The sequence below is a fragment of the Hemicordylus capensis genome, chromosome 1, assembly GCF_027244095.1.
Source record: "Hemicordylus capensis ecotype Gifberg chromosome 1, rHemCap1.1.pri, whole genome shotgun sequence".
NCBI classification, from domain to species: Eukaryota; Metazoa; Chordata; class Lepidosauria; order Squamata; family Cordylidae; genus Hemicordylus; species Hemicordylus capensis.
Window position 1 is genome coordinate 26,309,924 of NC_069657.1, and position 25,089 is coordinate 26,335,012.

Genomic DNA, 25,089 nt, shown 5'->3' on the forward strand with positions numbered 1-25,089 from the left:
AACCAGGGCAGACCCTGCTTAGCTATGGGGACAAGTCATGCTTTGCTACCACAAGACCAGCTCTCCTTTGTAGCTTTATTCAGACATCATGTTGTACCTGCATCCAGATGTCTGTACACATGTATGTGTTTTTCTGTGTGAATAGCTGTACAGTATTTATGTCATTTAAAAAGTGAATCTGGATACAGTCTCCTTCAAGAGGTTCTACATGCACATGCATTGCACATAATGTCTGAATGACTGTACATACAGATCTGTGCGTGTGAACACTGTACATAGATTGTATGTGCTGTGTGCATTGAACATAATGTATGAACGAACTTGTGTAGTGATTACCTTTAAACAAATGATGAAATGATGAACTATACAAGAAAAAGTTTGAGTAGGCCCATTCTTCCCATCAAGAAGCTTTCCAGTTAATCTAATTATAGATCTTTGTTTATTTATTTTAAATGTATTTGTTTTTTAAAAACATCCAGATCTAAAACGAGTAGCCTGACAAACCTCCATCAACAGTATCAGTAACAACAGGAATAGCAGGTTCAAAGGAGGTTCTGGAATGTATCCTTTTATTCACATGAGATGAGTGTTCTGTCTTCTCAAGTGTTGAAAGACTGCAGAGATGTCAAGGGATGTGGAATGATGAGGCACATTTAGCCGTCTTATGCTAACTTACTTTTTTTTCAAAGGAGACACAAAGGGAGCCTTGACACATCACAGAGCAGGTCAAGTAACTTGTTTCCTGGGGGAGACACACACTAGCAAAGGGTCTCTGTGTCTCAGGCTTCTTTGTAAGAAGAAAGCTTTGTACCAAGCTTGCAGTATAGTCTGCAGCCGGAAGATTGAATTACCTGAGTTGAAGCAGTATTTTGCATCTATGTTTGGCTCTTGGAAAGACGCCAGGTAGACTTCCATAATCACTAGTGAATCGCTAATCTCTTAATGCATGGGCATTGTTGAATACTTAGGGCCTCAGATTTCATCACTCCGGGGTCTTGTCGACACAACTTCCGACTAGCGTGGAAACAGCTTTCCAAGAGCCATTGAATGTCAACATGCAAGAAGGATAAAAGCGTTCTGGGATCAGACTCTGGTTCAGCTGGTGGTCTAGTTAGCATCTCAGCTATTCCAGGGAACATTTGTCAGCATGTGAAAGAAAACTGGCTCTCTTTTCTGCTAGATGATTTTAATTTATTTATTTATGATTTTGGACATTATGTATTTTACAAACATCTTTCCCAGTCCCGCCCCCCCAGCCTGACCTTTCCTCCCCAAACCAACCTTTATGTGCTGCGCTGGATGAGGGAGGTGAGAAAAGAAAGGAGAGATAGAGGGAAAGAGAAAGAGAGGGAAGAAGAGAGAAGAAAAGCAGAAGGGGAGAAGGAGAAAGAATACACACCTTTACAACAAGCGATGTGGGTAAATCAAAAGGATTCTTATTCTAAAAGTCAAGGAAGTTGTCCCAGATTTCTGAACATTTAGCTGGTTTATTTACTTTTATGAGGGCTCATTTTTCATGTGTCGCCAACTCAAGCAAGTCACACACCCATTCCTCAATCCAAGGGGGGAGTAGGAGATTTCCATTGCCGCAGTATTACTCTCTTGGCCACCAGTAAGCCTCTCCATAACCATTGTTTAGAACTTGATTTTTGTCCGCAATCTGCTGGGATATATCCCAGGACTGCGTTCAGATCCCCAGCAGCAGTTAGAAACCAAACTCAAACTCTGGAAAGGGTTTTCAAAAGTCAGGATGAAGAATTAGCTGCTGCAGAACAGGGGTAGGCAGGCAACCTTGGCTCCCAGCTGTTGTTGAACTGAGACTCCCATCACCCTCAGCCACAATTTATTGTGGCCAGGGATGATGGGAATTGTAGTTCAACAGCTTGAAGAGCCAAGGTTGCCTCCCCTGTTCCAGAAAGAGAGACGGAGAGAGAGAGAGCGCGAGCTGAATTCTTAGCCCAAATTTTATGACCCCAAATTCTGTCTTTACAAATTAATGATGCAAATCAGGTTTGCACGGCTGCTGCAAAGCCTCCGTCTATTCCCCATGAGGATTGCAAAACACCAAAAAAAACCTCATCAAAAGAAGCCGCAGCACAGCAGCTTCCCAAGGTAGATTGTGCTCCGCATGTGTGCCTTCAGTCCTGTGCAGGACTCTAAAAATAGGCTTGTGCTGACGTGTTGCCTCAGTGGTCTGTCATGTTCAGTTGTGGGAGAAATAACCGATGAGTCATAGCAAACCGTAGCCCTTTGAGCTGTGAAATGTGTGTCGTCATATGTGATTTTTCTGTTTCCTTATTCCCTGCGGCTACCACCTTTCAAGCTGATAAGCAGGACAAGCTGATATCCCTGCTAACTGAGCACAGAGTGGAGAATCTCTTAAAGTGGAGATTCTCTTATATTTAGCAAGGGGAGAGCAACTTGCCATATAATCCAACCCCAGAACAGCATCTCTCCTGTGGCTGCTGCTGGTGTCTACCTTGTGTTTCTTTTTAGACTGTGAGTCCTCTGGGGGCAGGGGTCCATTTGTTTTTCTATGTCAACCACTTTGGAAACTTTTGTTGAAAAGTGGTATATAAACAATAGTGATAGTAGTAGTAGTAGTAGTAGTAGTAGTAGTAGTAGACAGGGCTTCTCGTGAGTTGCAGTGTGGTGACCAGTGTTCCCTCTTAACAGGGATTCCCAGATGTTGCTGACCACAACTCCCATAGTCCCCAAGCAAAAGCCACTGCAGCTGAGGATTCTGGGATTTGTAGCCAAACAACACTGGAGGTGACCATCAGAAGCAACAGATTTGGGGTATCAGGAAATTACCATGAGGGTGGTGGGGGGTTAGAGCACCTTTGGTCAGTGGCTCTCCAAGGTTTCATGCAGGAATCTCTTCCAACCCTACCTGAAGATGCCAGGCATTGAAACTGGGACCTTTTGCATTCGAGCAGATGTTCTGCCACTGATCTACGCCCCTATCCCCCTATGGCAAGGGTTCTCAAATTTGTGTCCCCAGCGGTGTTCCCTCTAAGGCGTGCACATATGTGCACGCTCACAAGTTTTTTTTTTATGTCTACTCTGTTAATTTTTAGATCCCGCTCAGGTTGCATCAGGAAGGCCCCACTCTGAATGCACATGCGCACACTCTGCCTTGATACTGCCGCCCAGAACAAAACTCATTCCGCACACAGATGAAAAAATAAGAATGAACACTGGTCCCCAGATGTTGTTGGACTACAACTTTCATCACTCCTAGCCTTTGGCCTTTGTAGCTAAATAAGCTCATGTTTAGTGACCCATCCAAATGCAAACTGGGGCAGGCCCTGCTTAGCAGAGGAGAAACTGCATGCTCCCTACCATAAGACCAGCTCACCTCCCCTTCTTAGCCAATTTGGGACCCTGCATTTGACGCCAAGGTGACTAAAAATTCTATAACTGAAATGAGCTACAAATTAAGTCTGTTGCTACTGGCTAGCCTCGCTGGCAAGTCTGGCGTCCTGTACCATGCAGCAACGACCTTCTTTTTCCAATCCTGGGATTCGTTGTTCAAGATGGATTACCTGTCAGTTTTGCTCCTGTCACAATCCTCTGGAAAATATTCTGTGTTCTGTGGAGCACCTGGCCTACTGTTGGCACTGAGAAATATTAATTTAGTTTACCCAAAAGTAATGTAGCTGGCTTGGGCATTGCATCTTGAAGAGAAAGCTTTTGTGCCTCTTCTTTTTGTCATCATAACTTCACGGGCATGATCTTTCACATGCAATTGCTGGACTTTGAAGCAGTGCTAAAGCCCTGGAAGGATTCTCCCTTAGAAGCTGACTTTTTGTTGCATCCTGGAGCTTTAAAACAGATTAAGCACCTTGGTGCAGGTATTAACCAACAGCAAGCCTGTGCAGAGTTTGTCGTTTTTAGTGCTGTGGTGGCTCTTGGAAGACAATGGCTGACCCCCAGAGCAATGTAGCAGTGCAGTGCAGACGGATGAGGAAGATGCGTCTGCACTGCAGAAAGGTTCCCCACTACTGCAGGATTGGTACTAAATTTTATTTCCTACTGCACACGTGGTGGGTACAGTGGTCCATGAACATCCCCTCACTCCAGAATTTCCCAATAGGAAGGAAGGAAGGAAGGAAAATGGTGGTGGGGGTGGGAGGATGAAAATGAATGGTTGCTGGTCTTGAGGCAGCAAGCATGAATTGTTCTCTTTGCTAAGCAGGGTCCACCCTGGTTTGCATTTGAATGGGAGACATGTGTGAGCACTGTAAGATATTCCACTTCGGGAACAGGGCCACTCTGGGAAGAGCATCTGGATGCTTGCATGCAAAAGGTTCTAGGTTTCCTTCCTGGCATCTCCAAGATAGGGCTGAGAGACGCCCCTGCCGGCAACCTTGGAGAAGGTGCTGCCAGTCTGTGTCGACAATACTGAGCTAGATGGACCAATGGTCTGACTCAGTATATGGCAGCTTCCTATGTTCCTAAGGAAGGAAGGAAAATTGAGATGATGATGATGATGATTACATTTATATCCCGCTCTTCCTCCAAGGAGCCCAGAGCGGTGTACCACATACTTGAGTTTCTCTTTCACAACAACCCTGTGAAGTAGGTTAGGCTGAGAGAGAAGTGACTGGCCCAGAGTCACCCAGCTAGCTTCATGGCTGAATGGGGATTTGAACTCGGGTCTCCCTGGTCCTAGTCCAGCACTCTAACCACTACACCACACTGGCTCCTGTGCAAGATGAGTAAGGGAAGGCTCCAACATAGTTTTTGTAGATTGAAAAGTAACAATGTTCATCTTTATTTTATTTTCTCGTTCCCCTTTATATCTTTTTAGAAAACAACCCAACCCCTTATAAAACTTCAGAGGTCTGACTGTATGCACTTAGAGTCTACTGCACTGTGTGTGTGCTCTGCACAAAATGTGTGGGGGAGAGTGGTCTGGGGCAGTTACAAGTCCCCATTCAGCCATGAAACTCACTGGGTGACTCTGGGCCAGTCACTTCTCTCTCAGCCTAACCTACCCTACCCCACAGGGTTGTTGTGAGGATAAAAATAACCGTATACCATCTTCCTCTGAGCTCCTTGGAGGAAAAGTGGGATAAAAACATAAAAATAAATGTGCCCTGTGCCTCCCAGAAATATGTCCCTGAGGGTTGCCCTCTGCAGCATTGGCACAGCAAAGCTATCTTAGAAACTGTGTTGTGTGATTTGTTTCCAAGTTTCCAAGTTCCTAAGTTCAACTCTAGTGCTTCAAGGAAGGACTTTCATTTTTGCTGACAACTTTTCAGGCAAGTGCACCTTTGGAAGTTCCTCAGTTCAGGGTCCAAGGGCGTGACTTTCCTCCCACGCTCGCCTGGGATCAGCTGTCAAGATATCGGCAGGTTTGCCGTCTCTACTCAGATCCAGCATGCCCAGAGGATTTTCCAGGTCAGAGAGTGCCTCTGAATTCATTGGTTGCTTCTGACCCAGAAAACAGCACTGCTTTCAGTTGGGCACACATTTCAATGGTGAGGCAGCAAGATGGAAAACTGAAAGGAAGTTTGTCACTGAGATCATGGCATGGTTTCCATCATAACTTAAAATTTCTTTGTGTAGTGTTTATTTGATGTTTTTAACACATCAGTGAATTAGAATTGAGATTCAGGTTCAAAATCCTTCAGGTTTGTGTTAGTGGATTTGGTTCATGTGAATGTTCTCCACCATTGGTGAAGTGCAGTGTTTAGGAACATAGGATGCTGCCTTATACTGAGTCATACCAGTTGCTCCATCTAATCGGTATTGCCTACAAAGACTGGCAGCAGCTTCTCCAAGGTTACATGCAGGAGTCTCTCTGGAGTCTCTCTGGAGATGCCAGGGAGGGATCTTGGAACCTTCTGCATACAAGCATGCAGGTACTCTTTCCAGAATGGCCCCATCCCCTAAGGGGAATATCTTGCAGTGCTCACACATGTAGTCTCCCATTCAAATGTAAACCAGGGCAGACCCTGCTTAGCAAAGGGAACAATTCATGTCCACTACCACAAGACCAGCTCTCTTCATCAGTGGTTTCACAGTCTCGGGTCCCCAGAGTTGTTGGACTACAACTGCCACAATCACTTTGGCCATTGTGGATGGTGGGACTTTTCCTCCAACAATATCTGAGAACATAAGAACAGCCTTGCTGGATCAGGCCCAAGGTCCATCTAGTTCAGTATCCTGTTTCACACAGTGGCCCACCAGATGCCTCTGGGGAGCCCACAGGCATGAGGTGAGAGGGCATGCCCTCGCTCCTGCTGGTGTTTAGGGGAGTCTTACCTCTGAGGCTGGAGGTGGCCTATAGTTTAGACTAGTAGTCATTACTGCCCCCCTGGATCCCTTTTTGAAAATTGGTGTTACATTTCCTGACAGTTTAGAACATAATATCTCATCACCTCTATCTGACCCAGTTCTTTAGCCTCTGTCCCTGAGAGGCTAGGTTCAGGCACAGGTATATGCTCAGTATCCTCTGCTATGAAGACAGAGGCAAAGAACTCATTTAGCTTCTCTGCAATCTCCATATCCTCCTTAATAATCCCTTTCACTCCCTCATCATCTAACAGACCAACTGCTTCCCTGGCATGTTTCCTTCTTCTGCTGTATTTAAAGAAATTTTTGTTATTCCCCTTAATGCTTTTAGCTAAATGAGGACCCAGTTCTTGTGTTGAGCCTGCTACACTCCACCTTGTGCTCTTCTATACAACCATTTTGAATGCCCTGTGTATTCATGCAATTATTTGTTACACTCAAAATGGTTGCTGGTTTATTTAACTATTATATTCCTTATTTCCATCCAGTAGGAATGTCCTATGTATTCATGCATGCATTTGTTACACTCAAAATGGAGTTGTTTATTCAACTTTTATATTCCTTATTTCCATCCAGTAGGGATTCACAGGGCAACTAACAGCAGCCGTTAAAATAGATTTTTTTTTAAAAAACAACAACACTAAAATATTCATACAAAGCAGTAAACAATAACACCACCAGAGACAGCAGAAGCACCAACACAGTCAGTTTGACCTGTAAGCTTTTGGAAACAAAGGCGTTTGATTTCCTGTCTGAATCCTAATAACAGGGAAGCCAAGTGAACCTCCCTCAGCTGCACCAAAATTAATCTCCAGCTTTTCTAGCAAAAATATTACTTTGTTTCTCATTTACTGATTGTGACAAAATGCGTGCTCTCTGCCTTCATAGACCCATATGGTTTGATTGATGCTGGAGGTGAAACATATTATGCGGTAAAAAGAGGGGCAGGGCAGCCATAATTGCCATCTACTTGGACTAGGAAGCTACTTTCTACTGAATCAGAGCATTGGTCACTCTAGCTCAGGGCTGTCTACTCTGACTGGCAGTGGCTTTCCAGCGCTTCAGGCAAAACTATTTCCCAGCTCTGTCTGGAGACTTGCCTAATGCTCACAGGATGAGGAACCACATACACAGGGATTCTCAACGTTAGGTCCTCAGATGTTATTGGACTTCAACTCCCATAATCCCCAACCAAAGGCCACTGGGGCTGGGGATTATGGGAGTTGAAGTCCAGTAACATCTGGGGACCCAACGTTGAGAATCCCTGTACTAGAAGAATGGCATGAACAGGAATTGACCTGTTACAGCAGTCACTCAGAGGCTACTCACTCTAAATTGCAACTAACCACATGGACTCCCCAGCTCACCCTGTGGATCAAGCCCTTCTCACCATTCCACTACCACAAATGTCAAAGAGCTGGGTTGGACTTCACTTTTGTCCACCGGTCCCAGCACACGTGATCAGGACCTTTGCTCACCCTAAGCGTGCTAATTCTCTCCCCCGCTCCCTCCAGGTGCAGTGCCTTTCCCTAATTGCTTGTGGGGTGTGGGGAGGAGGCATTTTGTCCAAACTGCACATGTGGCTCGTGTCCCCCCCCACAGCCCCATCTGGATGGACCACCACTCTGCTGTAAACAACCTGTTCAATTATGTCCACTACGGAATGTTTTGAAGTAGCTTCCACTGCTCAACTTAGGCCCCCCAGCTGTTTTTGGACTACAACTCCCACAATCCCCAGCCATAGTGGCCAATAGCCAGGGATTATGGGAGTTGTAGGCCAACATCTGCAGGAGGGCCAAAGTTGAGCAGCCCTGCTCTAATGTATGAACAGGTCCTGCATCACAAATGGCAGTATTCTCTGCTTATCTGCAGTCTTGGGGAACTTGTTTTTTTAACTACAACTCCTATCATCCCTAGCTTTTGGCCACTGTGGCCGGGATGATAGGAGTTGTAGTCCAAAAACAAGAAGTTACCCAAGACTCCTTATCTATTATTTTATATGCCTAGGCACATGGTTACCTATGAACCTGTTAGGCAAGAGTGGCTCCAGAGCTGGGGCAAGGGAGGGAAGCACCCCCTCAGGCAAGCAGCTTGTCCCCTACCTGCCCCCATTTCTGTTTCAGAAATCTAACATGTGGGATGCAGCTTGCCCACCCAGAAATTTATGTTGCCCCTTCTGTGGCCCCCCTCAGTTTTTCTCTAGGGACAAAATATTCACTGCATTAGGGCCAAATATTCAGGTGCCTGATCAACATTTCATGAGTCCATATTCACATTTCCTTTTAGGAATATAGGAAGTTGCCATATACTGAGTCAGACCATTGGTCTATCTACCTCAGTATCGTCTTCACAGACTGGCAGCAGCTTCTCCAAGGTTGCAGGCAGGAACGGGGCATAGCAAGGTTGAAGTGGGCCCAGAGACAAGATTTTAAAATGGGCCCCCCTTCTCACTGAAGCTCAGCTCATGCAGTAAAGAAATCTTAAATGAGGCTGAATAGTGGTAACAAAAAGCATAGTAAAATTTGTATGTGTGTATGTGTATATACACACACACACACACACACCCCTATGTGCCACAAAAGAACATCATCCTAAATTATTTTTAAACAGTTTTGTAAATTGTGGGTAATGCAAGTCAATTAATGGTATTAAAGAAAGACATGCTGTTCTGGTAGCTTCAGGTCTTAACACTCACATCAATTTTGCAGGATGAATACAACTGAAGGAAGTTCGGGCGGGTGCGTGGCTGGGGGAGTCAGTCATGTGACTTGCCTCTGGGGGGCCTCCCAAGGCAGGGGGTCCCCAGACAACTGTCTCCCCTTGCCCTATTATAGTTACACCCCTGGGCAGGAATCTCTTTCAGCCCTGTCTTGGAGATGCCAAGGCGGGAACTTGGAACTTTCTGTTCTTCCCAGAGCAGCTCCATCCCCTGAGGCGATTATCTTCCAGTGCTCACTCTTCTAGTCTCCCATTCAAATGCAACCAGGGCAGACCCTGCTTAGGTAATGGGACAAGTCATGGGACTACCACAAGACCAGCTCTCCTTTTGCCATGTATGAGGATAGAAGCTCCTTCGTCTTCTCTCCCAGCAATAACTAGATTATTTCTATGGCTGCCTCACAGGTAATCACTTGTGATTCCTACTCATATGTTTGTGTCTTTAGTACAGAGCTCTCATTAGTGATAAACATTAGCGCCCCCCCTCTTCGTCCCCAAGGACCCTTTTCCAGTCTGTGCTTGTTAGCTTTGTAATGTGGCAATTATTTCCTTAAGGACTGGTGCAGATATCTCCCACAAGTAATATAAAATTGCAAATCTCTCTTTATTTCCCTCAAGTCCCCTCCTGTTTGTGAGGGAGGAAATTGTTATTTTCATGTACGATATCACAAGGCCAATTTGAGCTGGTGAGTGACTCATAACATGAAAAACATTTCCTATATGCAGCCTCTACTTAGAATCCGGTGAGGTAAAGTGCTGCATAGGTTGTAGTTTGAAGTATGCGATGTGATGGTTGGAGCGGTGTGTACTGCACACTAAAAATAAATATATTAAGAATCTGTGCCCATGCAATTCAAATGCTGTGGGAAATATGCATAATTTCGCTTATTTTGAATTATTCATTCAGTGTGTGGGTGTGGGTGTTTTTATTATTTTGCTTTCTTTGCTGTAGTTTCACTGATCATGGAGAGGAGCAAGTAGCCATGTAGGTGCCAGGGCAGGATTGTAGGAAGCTGAAATGAGAGCCAGAAGCCAGAGGGCATAAGTCAGGATTCATGAACCAGGACACAATGGAGACTGTTGTTGTCCCCAGTCCCCAGCCTGACCTACAATCCTTCCAGGTCAGGAGGAGGCATTGGCAGGTGTGTAGCGAGACCCGTGGGGGCCAGGGGACAAAATCTTCTTAGAGGGCCTCCCCATTGTGTGCGAAGTGCATGCACTCCAGCACCCTAAGCCACACCCTGTGCATCTGACATCAGACACAAGAGGCGGGGCAACCAATATCTCCCCGCCACTACCCTGCCTTACCCTGCCCCGCCGCCGCCGCTATTTCTGGTTTATTTATTTATTTATTTATTTATTTATTTATTTATTCGATTTCTATACCGCCCTTCCAAAAATGGCTCAGGGCGGTTTACACTGAGAAATAACAAACAAGTAAGATGGAACCCTGTCCCCGAAGGGCTCACAATCTAAAAAGAAACATAAAATAGACACCAGCAACAGTCACTGGAGGTACTGTGCTGGGGGTGGAGAGGGCCAGTTACTCTCCCCCTGCTAAATAAAGAGAATCACTGCGTTAAAAGGTGCCTCTTTACCAAGTTAGTAGGGGTTTGCCTCCGGAGGTGGGGAGTAAGCCAAGCGGCAATGGTGCTGGGCACTGTAGCTGGCCAGCAGGTGCGGCGTCTCCATCGGCAATCATCTCCCGCCGGCATTCCTCTCTGGTGGCCTCTCCTATTTGCTGTTTGCTCGTGATGTCACGGGCATGCAGCGTCCACATCCAAACTGCATAGGCTCACAGTTCGGCCGGAGTAGCCGCCGGAGAGGCCAGCCAGCCAGCTAGCTACAGCACCCGCTGCTGCTGCCAGTTTGCCCAGAGAGGCTGGCCAGCTACAGCAACCATCGCTGCCCGGCTCACCCACCCCTCTTGGGGGCTCCCTGACTCTCTGGGCCCAGGGACATTTGTCCCTGTTTGTCCAATGGGCGCTAAGCCCTTGGGCAGTGGCCAGTCTGAGTGGACATACACCAACAGTCCCTATCTGCTGAAGACAGCTACTGTTTCTGGGTAGTCCCTGGAAAATCACTATTTTGCCTTTGGAAGATGCTTCATTCACATTGTAGAAATGGAAGCTGTGTGGGCTTCCATTTTTCATTTCTCGCTAGAAGTTAAAATTCTTGAGTGGGAGAGTAGAAAGGGGCGTAGCGAAGTGGTTGAGCATCTGTTTTGCATGCAGAAGATTCCAAGTTCAGTCCCTGGCATCTCCAGGTAGGGCTGGGAAAGACTCTTTCCTGAAACCTTGAAGAGCGGCTGCCAGTCACTATAGACAATATTGAGCTAATGGACCAATGGCTTGACTCAGTATAAGGCAGCTTCCTATGTTCATAGGGTTTTTTCAGATTCTTTGAAAACATTCAGGAATCCCATGTACCAATGGCAAAAATGGTATTCCTTAGGGAAGTGCCGAATAGGCTTGGGTGCCCGCAATGTAAGTGCATGCAGAACGCTCCAGGTTCATTCCCTGGCATCTCAAGGTAGGGCTGGGAGAGACTCCTTCCTGAAATCTTGAAGCGTGGCTGCCAGCCAGTGTAGACAATACTGAGCTAGATGGACCAATGGTCTGACTCTGCATAAGACCCTGCTTATGTCTAGGCACGATTCAAAATGTCTGTGGTTTCCATGTGATTGTTCAAAGTCTGATATACTAAGCTTTGTTGCCCAGTCTGATCACACTCTTCATGAGAACATTCAAGGATCCCGTGTACCAATGGCAAAAATGGTACTGAAGCATCTCCATGTGCCCTTTATTTCTTCATGCTAACCATTTGTGCAACACAAGAATGGACGTGGGCAAATCAGTGCAGTAGCAACCAGTCAAGAATTGTTACTTGGAAATGTCACTCTGAACTCTTTGGAGAAAGGGCAGGATATAAATGAAATGATCACATATGTAAGTGGTGTGTGTGTGTGTGTGTGTGTGTGTGTGTGTGTGTGTGTGTGTGTGTGTGATGCCTCTTGGTCATGCACCTCTTTTGTAGCAGGTGTGCTCAGTGAAAGTTCAGCACAGTAAGGTTCTTTGCACCTCCTTTTCCTCAAGGAAGACCTTGTATTTCCCATAGTAGAGAGATGGATAGGAGGTGTTCTCTGTTAAAAATGTGTAAGAACTATGAACGACCCTGCTAAGAGAAGGGAGAGGCAGCGTCCGCCTTGATACGCGATGTCATGTCTCAGTACAATTTTATTTGACACTAGGAGCCAGCTGAAAAATGTAGGAGCCAGACTTCCTGCTTCCCCCTGTGGGGTGCTGGGCAAACTCACCTCTCACCCCAGCAGTGCCCTCTGCTCCATGGGGAGGGGGCATGGCTTGTTGTTTGACCCCAGCGATGTCCTATACTCTGTGGTGGGCGGACAACAGACTGGCACTTTGCTTGCTCGCTCCTCCTCCTGGTTGCATCTATCTGCTGATGGACTGAAGCAACCAAGAGGAAAAGGGGGCAATCCACCGCCCCTGCCTTGATTGCTCACTCCTCCTACTGGTTGAATCTGTCCCCCTCTTGGCTCAGGCACCATGCTTAAATTTCCAGGCGCCATGGTGAGCTGGTGCCTGGGAACTGTGTAGTTCTGTCTGTTTATTGTAGTTCTGCATCCAGTTTTGACCTGTCTTTCTGCAGACTACTTTAGCAATGACAAGCCTTTCTCTCCTCTCCATCCTTCTCTGAAGGCAGAGCTTCAGTCCTCTTTCCTTTGCTGGGGAGAGAAGAGAAGGCAGCCATTTTGGAATATTAATGATGGAGTTTATTTCAGCTCAGTTTCTTTGTGTCTTCAGAACACAATACACCCGGAACCCCACAGAGATGCTGATGATAAATATTTTTACATTTGTTAATTTTACATGCTGAAATTTTCATGTGAAATCCCTTATTAGCGATCCCCTGCTATTCATCAAACTTCCCCCACAGCATTATCTCTCTGCTGTCAATTATGAATTCCAATTTGTAGCACTTCATCCAAACAGCATCTGTTGAGGCGCCTCCTCCAATCTACCTCGTAAACTCTTCTCTTTGCGTAGTTAAAAGCTGGCTTGTTGAAGATCCATGGGACCTGATTTATTTCCCCTACAAGTTTTATACTAATTGATTTCTGGGTTCCTTCTATTTTTTCTTTGCACAAAAAAAAGAAAAAGAAAAAGCCAGCACCATCCAGCCACTCTCGTTTTATCACTATTTTTCAGCCTTCCTATGGGAAATGCTGAGATCTTTTATTTCAGCTCTCACACATCTTCTTGGGTGTCAGTTCTCTTGCTGCACATCACACCCACAGTCACAAATTATTTTGATACCGAAAAGATGAACACGAAAGAATGTTTGGGTCTTTGTCATGTATGAGATGCAAGTTTTTGAAATTTTGATGCTTTGCTTTTAATTAAAATTTGAGATGTATAATACTCTCTTGTTCCCTCCTAGCTGGCTGGTCACAACAGCTCACCAAGAAATTTCATTAAGGTAGAAATATCTATTTAATCTTCCAACATGCTGGGTATGAGAAAGCCTTGGTTTCTAATGATGGTGATGGGTCTTTGCTGCTCTTATGGGTCTGGCTTGCATATACAAGTGTTGGCAATCTCCATTTTTAATAATCTTGAATTTTAAGATTGCATGCCTAAGTATTTGATTTCCATTCAGCATTGTGGGTAACTATGCCAATACAAAGAGCATACTATCAAAACCTGGGAACTAAGTTTCAAATCCAATCCACTTATTGTGGATCAATCTGCACATCTTCAACGGGAATGGATCTCCCATTTAATTAACCCTGATGCAAAAAATTGATTGTTGAGTTTCAAAAGCTGCAGTAATTTCAATTATGAGCAGAACAATTTATGTTTTGCAAGAAATAGCTTCCAACAAGTGCTAAATTATTCACACTAGTGACAGGCATGCAACCTCTTCTTAATAAGAGAATCTTAGTCATTAAATTGTGTACTTAATGGTTCAAAGAAAATGCATCTGCTGATGAATTTCCTCTTGGATGTGGTCCTTGGCTTGCCTGCTTCTTATACCTCAGTTTCAGGGACATTTGATTCCTTATTAAATTTTGTCCCTTTTGTGCTGCCACGAATAGACTTTTTGGAGAAAATTGTTGGCCATATTGTACAGAATTTGTAAATGCCCAGAATTTGTCATTTTTTCACGTCGTTTCTTCTCATTTCCCCCCAGCTTGCTCTTTTCCCAGGAGTGTTTCTTCCTTCCCCAGATCTTCCATTGCCTTGCTTTCAATAAACCTCTCTCCCACTTCTCTGATTCATGAATTGATCATGCTCCCTGACGTGTGGCTTCCTAGATGCCCAGTTCCACAGTCTGTCCACTGTTCCATACCTGTTGCCTGTTTGAGACTTCCTGATCAATGCATTATTTGCCTGTCATGAATAGACTTCGGGTTCACATACTCCCTCCTCTCTTAACGTGCTCTGATTTTTAGGGGTGAGTCCGAACTGGTCCGGCGGCCATTCTAAAGAATGGCCGAACTGCCGGACCGGTTCGGCCCTTGCTGGTTCGGGTCCGGGTGGGGGGCATTGCTTTAAGGGCGGGAGGGCTTGGTTAACCCTCCCGCCTCTTTGCCCCCTCCAGCGCCCGTATTTAACAGACTAACGGGGCGCTGGAAACCAGCTGCCGCTGCCCCCCCCACAAGCAGATTTACCCCCAAAACTACCAATACCCCTGCCGCTGCTGCCGCCCGCCAGCCCTCCCTCCCTCCCTCCCAGCTGTCTGCCCACGTCCTCACCCGATGCTTTAGTAAAAAATGAGAGGAGCTACCGGACAGAGCTCCTCTCGCTAGGAAGGCCTGCTGCATACTGAAGGCGCTTTGCGCGTGCGCGCATGCGCGCGCCGCAAAGGACGCCGATTGCTGGAGGCCCGGTCTACCCGCCGGGAAAAGGCCGGGTAGACCGGGCCTCCGATCGCCGGAGGCCCGGTCTACCCAGCCTTTTCCCGGCAGGTAGACCGGGCCTCCGGCGATCGGTGTCCTTTGCGGCACGCGCATGCGCGCGCGCGCGCAAAGCGCCTTCAGTATGCAGCAGGCCTTCCTAGCGAGAGGAGCTCTGTCTGGTAGCTCCTCTCATTTTTTACTAAAGCATCGGGTGAGGACTCGGGCGGGCAGGCGGGCGGGCAGCTGGGAGGGAGGGAGGGAGGGCTGGCGGGCGGCGGCAGGGGTATTGGTAGTTTTGGGGGTAAATCTGCTCGCGGTGGGGGGGGGCGGGGGCGGCTGGTTTCCAGCGCCCCGTTAGTCTGTTAAATACGGGCGCTGGAGGGGGCAAAGAGGCGGGAGGGGTAAGCAAGCCCTCCCCGCCCTTAAAGAAAGGCCCCCCTTCGGTGCCTGTCCGGACTGCTCCGGACCGTGCACATCCCTACTGATTTTCTTCTTTCACTTCCTTTACAATTATAATTTGCAAGGACACCTGAATTGGGTTAACATAAATCATAGTTCCCCTCCAACCAAATTGTGAACCAGGCCACAGTTCCTCCTAACTCTTGAAATATGAACTACTTTTATCTTTCTGTCTTCTTTACTCAACATACTTTCTATACTCAACATGCCTTATCCATATTGTCTTATATTGCCTAACTTTTCACCATCTTTCTTAGTTGTTATGATTATTTTATTGTTATCTTGATTAATCTCACAGGATGTAGGTAGCTTTCGGCCATAAAATCACAACACAGAAATATAGTGTGGTATAGTGGTTTGAATATTGAACTAGGACTTGAGAGGCCTAGAGGTCATTCACACAATCAAAAACTGTTCTACCCAGCTTTGGGAGCTGTCTGTGCTCCCAGTTTTTGGTAGTGTGGAAGCAAGGTAGGAGGAAAACCTGGGTAGCTTTTCCTCCTACCTTGTTTCCACACAACCAAAAATTGGGAGCACACACAACTCCCAAACCCAGGTAGACCACAGTTTTTGATTGTGTGAAAGACCTCCTAGAGTATTGGATTCGGAGTGGGGAGACCCAGGTTTAAATCCCCACTCATCCATGCAGTTCACTGGGTGATCATGAGCTATTCATTTTCTCTCAACCTAACCTAGCTAATATTGTACTCGTTAAAACTAGTTGATAAGAACAGAAGAACAGCCCTGCTGGATCAGGCCCAAGACTCATCTAGTCCAGCATCCTGTTTCACACAGTGGCCCACCAGATGCTGCTGGAAGCCTAAAGGCAGGAGTTGAGGGCATGCACTCTCTCCTGCTGTTACTCCCCTGCAACTGGTACTCAGAGGCATCCTGCCTTTGAGGCTGGAGGTGGCCTATAGCCCTCCGACTAGTTGCCGTTATTGAGTGTTTGGGTTGTGTATAGAGCGGCAACAGCTCACATGAATTGCCCTCCCATGTAATAAAAGAATGCACCAGGACGAAGTCAGGACATCTGGGAAAGACTAAAGGACATGTGCACTCTCAACCTGCCCTCTCATTTAATTATATGGGTCAATTCAGGGATGTGAAAGGTGTCATTTGAACTGGCTCCTTGACTATCTTTCCATGTTCTACCATGTAGTAAGCATTTTGCTTTAATGTTAAAGGTCTGTTAAATAATAGATGAAAGCAAGTTACAGTGAGGGAAATAAGTATTTGATCCCCTGCTGATTTTGTCCGTTTGCCCTCTGACACAGAAATGACCAAGCTATAATTGGAATGGTAGGTTTATTGTAGCTGTGAGAGACAGAATAACAACAAACAAACCCTCAAAAGCCCAGTGCCCAAAAGTCAGCGATGGATTTGCATTGTAGTGAGGGAAATAAGTATTTGATCCCCTATCAACCAGCAAGATTTCAGGCTCCCAGGTGTCTTTTCACTATATGCAGGTAACGAGCTGAGATGAGGAACACCCTCTGTAAGGGAGTGCTCCTAATCCCAGCTTGTTACAGTACCTGTATAAAAGACACCTGTCCATAGAAGCAAGCAATCACTCAGCTTCCAAACTCACCACCATGCCCAAGACCAAAGAGCTGTTGAAGGATGTCAGGGACAAGGTTGTAGACCTGCACAAGGTTGGACTGGGCTACAAGACTATCGCCAAGCAGCTTGGTGAGAAAGTGACTACAGTTGGCACGATAACTCGCAAATGGAAGAAACACAAAATAACTGTCAATCTCCCTCGGTCTGGGGCTCCATGCAAGATCTCACCTCGTGGAGTTGCAATGATCATGAGAACGGTGACAAAGCAGCCCAGAACTACACAGGGGGAACTTGTCAATGATCTCAGGGCAGCTGGAACCATAGTCACCAAGAAAACAATTGGTAACACACTACGCCGTGAAGGACTGAAATCTTGCAGTGCCTGCAAGGTCCCCCTGCTCAAGGCAGCACATGTACAGGCCCGTCTGCAGTTTGCCAATGCACATCTGAATGATCCAGAGGAGAACTGGGTGAAAGTGTTGTGGTCAGATGAGACCAAAATTGAGCTCTTTGGCATCAACTCAACTCGCCGTGTGTGGAGGAGGAGGAATGCTGCCTATGAGCCCAAGAACACCATCCCCACCGTCAAACATGGAGGTGGACACATTATGCTTTGGGGGTGTTTTTCTGCTAAGGGGACAGGGCACCTTCACCACATCGAAGGGACGATGGACGGGACCATGTACCGTCAGATCTTGGGTGAGCACCTCCTTCCCTCAGCCAGGGCATTGAGAATGGGTCATGGATGGGTATTCCAGCATGACAATGACCCAAAACACACAGCCAAGGCAACAAAGGCGTGGCTCAAGAAGAAGCACATGAAGGTCCTGGAGTGGCCCAGCCAGTCTCCAGACCTTAATCCCATAGAAAATCTGTGGAGGGAGCTGAAGGTTCGGGTTGCCAAACATCAGCCTCGAAACCTTTCTGACTTGGAGAGGATCTGCAAAGAGGAGTGGGACAACATCCCTCCTGGGTTGTGTGCAAACCTGGTGGCCAACTACAAGAAACGTCTGACCTCTGTGATTGCCAACAAGGGTTTTGCCACCAAGTACTAAGACATCTTTTGTGAAGGGATCGAATACTTATTTCCCTCACTACAATGCAAATCCATCGCTGACTTTTGGGCACTGGGCTTTTGAGGGTTTGTTTGTTGTTATTCTGTCTCTCACAGCTACAATAAACCTACCATTCCAATTATAGCCTGGTCATTTCTGTGTCAGTGGGCAAATGGACAAAATCAGCAGGGGATCAAATACTTATTTCCCTCACTGTATCAGGGTAAGTTGGGTTGGCAAAAAAGTATAACCAATTTCTGAGATTGCAAAATTACAATATCCTTAATTTCACACGCTAACAAAATAATGCTCAGGATCATCCAACACAGATTAGAGCCCTACGTGGAAAGGGAAAAGCCAAATATTCAAGCTGGTTTCAGAAAAGGCCGAGGAACAAGAGACATCATTGCTGATGCACACTGGATAACTGAGAAAGTCAAAGAATACCAAAAAGAAGTCAATATGTGCTTAATGAACTACAGAAAAGCCTTCAATTGTGTCAACCATGTCAAGTTGTAGAATATCCTTAGGAAAATGGGCATCCCAGAACATCTCATTGTTTTCATGAGAAACCTATACACAGGACTGGAAGCCACAGTCCAGACAGAACATGGTGAAACAGACTGGTTCCAGGTAGGCAAAGGAGTAAGACAAGGCTGTATACTTTCTCCTTCTTTATTCAATTTATGTGCTGAACATATACTGAGAGAAGCTGGATTGGAAGAAGATGAGCGTGGTTTTAAATTTGGAGGAAGAAACATCAATAATCTGCGCTATACTGATAACACCACTCTGATAGTTGAGAATGCGGATGATCTGCAAGCTCTAATAATGAAAATCAAGAGGCACAGTGAAAAAATGTGACCACAACTAAATGTAAAGAAACTAATGTAAAGAAACTAAACTAATGACAATGGGTACAGCAACCAGCCTCCAAATTGATAATGAAGACACTGAAGTGGTAGAAAGCTTCTGCCTTTTAGGATCGACCATCAACAATAAAGGATCCAGCAGTCAAGAAATATGCCTCAGACTAGCACTTGGTAGGGTTGCAATGAAGGCCTTGGAAAGGATATTTAGATTCTGGCACGTTTCTATATCTACAAAGATTAGAATAGTTCAGACAATGGTTTTTCCCATGACACTCTATGGATGCGAAAGCTGGACCTTGAAAAAGCAAGATAGAAAAAGCATTGACACTTTTGAACTTTGGTGCTGGAAAAGACTTTTGCGGATACCATGGACAGCCAGGAAAACAAACAAATGGATCCTAGAACAAATCAATCCAGAATTTTCACTTGAGGCCCAAATGACCAGGCTCAAACTATCATACATTGGACACATTATGTGAAGACTCAATTCCCTTGAGAAGTCCATAATGCTGGGAAAAGTTGAAGGAAAGAGAAGAAGAGGACAACCAGCAGCAAGGTGGATGGACTCGATTACGACAGCAATGAATGCACCACTGAGAGACCTAAAAGGCCAAGCTGAAGACAGATCATCCTGGAGAGAATCTATCTATGTGGTTGCTAAGAGTCGACACCGACTTGACGGCACTTGATCGGTCGAAAATTGCTTTGGGATTTAGAAGTTGTAAATGAACAAGCAAAAGTTGACATCTACAGCTTTAATGATTCTTTTACTATTTTGCATCTTCTATGCTAGTTTTTTTAATTGCACAATTTTGATGATTTGTTTTTTTGAAAATCTTGTGCCTGCGTTTCACTTTTCAAAAACGTTATCTTTACAAGATTCTTGCTCTAGCTTTTCATTGTTCTAAATTGTACAGGCCTAGTTTTAACCGTTGTAAGTCCCTTAGGCTTAGTGGCATTATTTATGACTGATGCTGATGAAGTAAAAGCACATTCATTACTAGTAGCATTGCCATGGAAACTATTATCACAAAAAGCGTTGATCGCGTGTGAACCCATGACGCTGCCTTATACTGACTCAGACCATTATTGTCTGCTCCTTTATTGCCGTTCTCCTGGGTCTCAGGAAAAGGTCTTTCTCATCCCTTCTGCCTGTTATCCTGTAACTGCAGATGACGAGGCCTTCTGCATGCAAAACATGCTCTTTGCCATGGCGCCCGGCCTCTCAGCAGAATTGGCTTCTGTTGCAGTGGCTTTGCCTCTCTCTCACCTTGCTGGGCGTTAGTCTGAGTGTAAAATACAATCTGCTGTCTCTTTCCGTCAGCATCAGTAACTTAAAACCAGACAAAGCGTGAGGCTTACAGTTTGGCGTCTGGATATTACGGCCCACTGGGAAGCCTACACTCTGTGATGTTGTCTGTAGCAGCCCTTTCTCTTTTTGTGCATCTCCCTACTACCTCCTCCCGAACAACAGATTTGACTGACAGTAACGAAAAACTCCAGACACGCAGGTTATCATTAGAGGAAGCTTTCTAACAGCGTGGCACTTGACAAGATTGATGTTCGTTCTGTTTTCCTTGCAAGTCAGACAGTCAAATGGCAACTTTGACAGACCAAAGTGGGAGAAGTTTTTCCCCCAAAGTTACCCGGGAGGAAAACAACAATATCAAAGTGACAAAACAATCTTGCTGAGAGAGGTTGGTCAGTGAATTTTGCAGAGATTCTAATGCACTGTTTCTTAACCACTGGGGCAAAGGCCTTGGACTCCATTATGCTGATTCCCCAAAACAACAAGATAAGTTGTTTTTTTTTAAAAAGTTTCAATCTCATCTAGCAACTACAGTCATATCACACATTCCTGACTTTGTATGTTGCCAACTTTACAAGGGTATTTGTTTTAAATTGATAACAGTGCCAGAGCCTGCTGCTCAGCTAGACTATGGGCTGGGATCTAATCTGATCAGATTACAATTTTAGACTTAGACTAAAGAGAGAGATGTAAAATAAACTGGTTTAGACAATAATCTAAACCAGGGCTGCATAACTTCGATCCTCTAGCTGTTGTTGGATTACAGCTCCCATCATCCCCAATCACAGTCACCATTAATCAGGGATGATGGGAGTTGTAGTCCAACAACAGCTAGAGAAACCAAGTTGTGCAGCCATGATCTGAACTTAAATGCTCCCCCTCCCCTCTCCTCCCAGTTCACATCCAAAGGTGGAAACAAACTGCAGATTCCTGTTATATCTGAAATCAGAAGACTGGTTTATTCTAACTGTGACTAATTAAAAAGCAGGGGGAGGGAGCAGGATCTGAAACCACAGTTTGATCCTAAGGGAGTAAGCTGAGTTGATAGCATTTGTGTCCCATGTACAACAGAAAAGATGGGAGGAATAAAAACTTGCTTCCTGACCCACTTGGCAACCCAGATACCAGAACAGTTTTTTAAGGCACTGGTAGGGTCTGAGAACCTGGGTTTTTACATTCCTGGTTGCTGCTTAACATTGGCAGGAATGTTGGTACGTAGGTATGTATGTGAAACATTTCTACTCTTCTCCTTCAGCACACTACAGCTCGGGTTGGCTTACAATAAGAACAATACAATGCAATAAGAATAAATACAAATATAATGAATAGCAGCACACACAAAAATTAAGAGCAGTAACATGGATGCTAAAATTGATTAATTTTGAAAATAAAATAAAACCAGATTTTTAAAGTGTTTCTCAGAAGAGGAGGGTTTTCAAGCCCTTTTAAAAAATGTACCAAAGAGGGTGATTACGGAAGCTCCCCTGGGAGGACATTCCATAGATGAGGGGCCACTTCTGAGAAGACCCTGCCTCCCACCCCCGCCAATCAAATCTGCAGTGATGGGGCCAAAAGCAGGGCCTGCAAGAAAGAACAAAGGATCCTGGCAGGTTCCAAAGGCCACTACTAAGAAGGCCCCCCGTCTCTCATCCCTGCCCATCAGATCTGTCTCAGTGATTGGGCCTCCAGTCCCAAGATATATAGGACTTTAGAGATCGAAACCAGCACTTTGAATGTGTCCTGGAAGCAAACTGGCAGCTAATGAAGCTGCCGCAGGTAAGGTGTTTATGCTTGTGTAGTGGCGAATGCCTACGTGCATCCTTGCAGCAGAATTCTGGACCAATGGAAGCTTCCAAATTGGATTCAGAAACACAGAATAATCTAACTCACCTTAAATAATTATTTGCGAGGCTGGATTTAAAGTTATCTCGACTAATTTAGCAGGAAAGATCATATAACATCATTTGTTGTATGTGTGAGCAAACTGACAAAGCAAGCACACGGATTTTATTAAATGTAGGTTAAGTGGAATGACTTTCTTTCTTTCTTTCTTTCTTTCTTTCTTTCTTTCTTTCTTTCTTTCTTTCTTTCTTTCTTTCTGATACATCATTAGTCCTAGTGTCTTAATGACCAACTTGAGTCTTCTCCTCCTCCATTTTTTTTTAAACTTGGTAACGAAGCTTCCCTTAATGTATGTTTATAAGCATCTGAGGCACATGCAAGGAGTGTTTTACAGGGGTAATTAAAATGCTTTATCCCTCTTATGGCTGTTGTAATATCTTATTAGATCGGGTTGTAAACTGGAACATATTGTTCATGACGTGTGTGCAGTGGTGGTATTAGCGCTGTGACCCATGAGTGCCAAAGGCCTGATTTAGCTGGTCTCAAACCAGCCGAGTTGTTTAGAATGATGGTTAATGGGGCTATATTGTAATGAAGCGAAAACATTTGGAACAATGGCAACAAGTTTTAATACAGGTCCAAGGGGAGAACTCGCCACCTATGCACTCCTGCACGAGTGGCTTTCCGTCTGTGACACAGATGTGCCTTTCAAGGTCAGTTGGGCTGCTCCAGGGCTGCTCCATTGGCATGGCATTCAATGAGCCATTTTAGCCCTTGGGACTCTACTGGCCCGAGTTAGGAAGGGAGCAGTGGTTTTCTGCCGTGCAGAGCCAAGCTCAGCTGACCAGCTGTGTCCTACTTGGCAGCCGTAGACTCACGCAACCTGTTAATGCTTTCATCAGTTGTGGTACTTTTAAAAAGACTCTTTTGCTTGTATATCGATATGGTGTGCCTGAGGATTTAATTACCTTTCTGCTGAGAAAAGGAGCAAGAAAGAAATCCTTTTCAACTGGGCAGGTCTATCAATGGCTACTAGTCTGGTGACTGTGGGCCACCTCCAGCCTCAGAGACACAATGCCTCTCAATACCAGTTGCAGGGGAGCCACAGCAGGAGAGAGGGCATGCACATACCTCCTGTCTGTGGGCTCCCCAGAAGCATCTGGTGGGCCACTGTGTGAGACAGGATGCTGGAGTAGATGGGCCTTGGGCCTAATCCGGCAGGGCTGTTCTTATGTTCTTAACTGCATTCCTTTATTTTAACATTTTGCCAAGATGGATGAGTCATTATCATCATCATACTTTGTTTACGGTCTTTGACCAAAAAAGAAATAAAAATCTTTACTTAGTTAAAAGGAAAAATATTAATAGAAAGTCAATTACACATAAATGACTAGCAGCTTTTGTTTAGTAATAATTACATGTAAAAATAAAATAAAGTAACTGCATTGGAAAGTGTATAGGCATAATTTAAAATTAACAGTAAGGAACCCAAAGCTGTAGGATGAGTCACTATTAAACATGGCCTCTGGCTATATGTTGACATTCTTCCAGTGTGTGTGTGTGTGTGTATGCAGTGCATATGTGTGTGAGTATATATATATATATGCAGATTATTGCCGTTCCTTGCCTCCACAGGGGTAGTGGTCTCACTTTGATAGTCTGCCCCAGGTGCCTTATGAATCCTGATGGTTTTCAGAGGGCTCTTGGGGATGTTCCGAGCAATCTGGTGAGCACCTCTCCAGCGCAGCTTGTTGAGGCCTGGAACATCGAGGCCACGAGGGCTCTGGATGAGATTGCCTCTAAGCGGTCTCTCAAGATTCGTGGATCCCGGCTTCCTTGGTATACTCAGGAGCTTAGGGAGATGAAGCACTTTAAGAAATGCCTGGAGTGCTGCTGGAGGAAAACTAATGCCAAAGCCGACCAAGCACGACTACTCTCTTATCTTCGGGAGAAGTCTGCTCGCTTCTCCGCTCTTATTGCATCAGCTGACTCTCATCCAGTGGCCTTATTCTGAATTACCTATTCCCTGCTTGGGGATGCGGATCCAGTTGACATGTTTGCTAGATTCTTCGCTGATGAAGTTGCTCGCCTTGGGCGGGAGTTGGACTCCAGTTGCACAGGATCCAATGAGATGACGGAGACTTCATCTTGTGATGTCATCTGGGAGAACCTTGAGCCTGCTGAGGCCGAGGAAGTGGACAGGATTCTCTCTGGTATGGGTGCTGCGACCTGTAGCCTAGACCCTTGCCCCTCCTGGCTTATTAGAGTAGCCGGTGGGAATGTAGGATCCTGGCTTCAGGAGTTGGTGAATTCTTCTCTTCATGTGGGGTCTGTGCCGGCAGCCTTAAAAGAGGCTGTGGTGCGCCCTCTTTTGAAGAAGACTTATCTCAATCCTGAGGTCCTTGCTAATTACAGACCAATCTCCCACCTTCCTTTCATTGCTAAGGTTTTGGAGAAAGTTGTGTGGCCAGCTTGAGAGAGCTCTGGATGAAGCTGATTTTCTAGATCCTTGTCAGTTGGGTTTCAGGCCACGGCATGGCACAGAAATGGCATTGGTGGCTCTGGTTGATGACTTGTATCATGAACTTGATGAAGGTAGCACCCCTCTTTTGGTCCTTTTAGATCTCTCGGTGGCTTTCAATATCATCGACCATGGTATCCTTCTAGAGTGCCTGTGCTGGTTGGGTATTGGGGGCACTGTTTTGCAGTGGTTCCGTTCCCTCCTTAGTGGGTGCTTTTAGTCGGTGTGCATTGGTGGTGAGTGCTCTGCCCTGTGGCCACTCCTTTGTGGGGTGCCTCAGGGCTCGGTTCTCACAACCATTCTTTTTAACATCTACATGAAACCACTGGGGCAGGTCATCTGTCGATTTGGGGTGAGATTCCATCAATATGCCGATGATAGTTGTATATTGCCACCCCAGGCCACTCCTCAGATGCCGTTTCTGTGCCTGCCCAGTGCGTGGAGGCTGTCAGGGTCTGGATGGGCCCAAACAAGCTCAGACTTAATCCCTCCAAGACTGAGTTGCTCTTGCTTACTCCTCG

The 25,089-nt window shown here is 45.6% G+C and overlaps 1 protein-coding gene across 4 annotated transcripts in view; it reads left to right on the plus strand.

The window, feature by feature from the left end:
- Window positions 1–25,089, plus strand: part of CCDC85C (coiled-coil domain containing 85C) — a 255,954-nt gene that overhangs the window by 168,251 nt on the left and 62,614 nt on the right. For 3 of the 4 annotated variants that reach the window (XM_053282940.1, XM_053282937.1, XM_053282938.1), the window contains one exon: window positions 13,486–13,524. The exons of the other annotated variant lie outside the window; for it this stretch is intronic. In XM_053282940.1, the coding sequence (XP_053138915.1) occupies window positions 13,486–13,524 (39 nt within the window). The remainder of the gene's footprint in view (window positions 1–13,485; window positions 13,525–25,089) is intronic. 4 annotated transcript variants of the gene reach the window in all.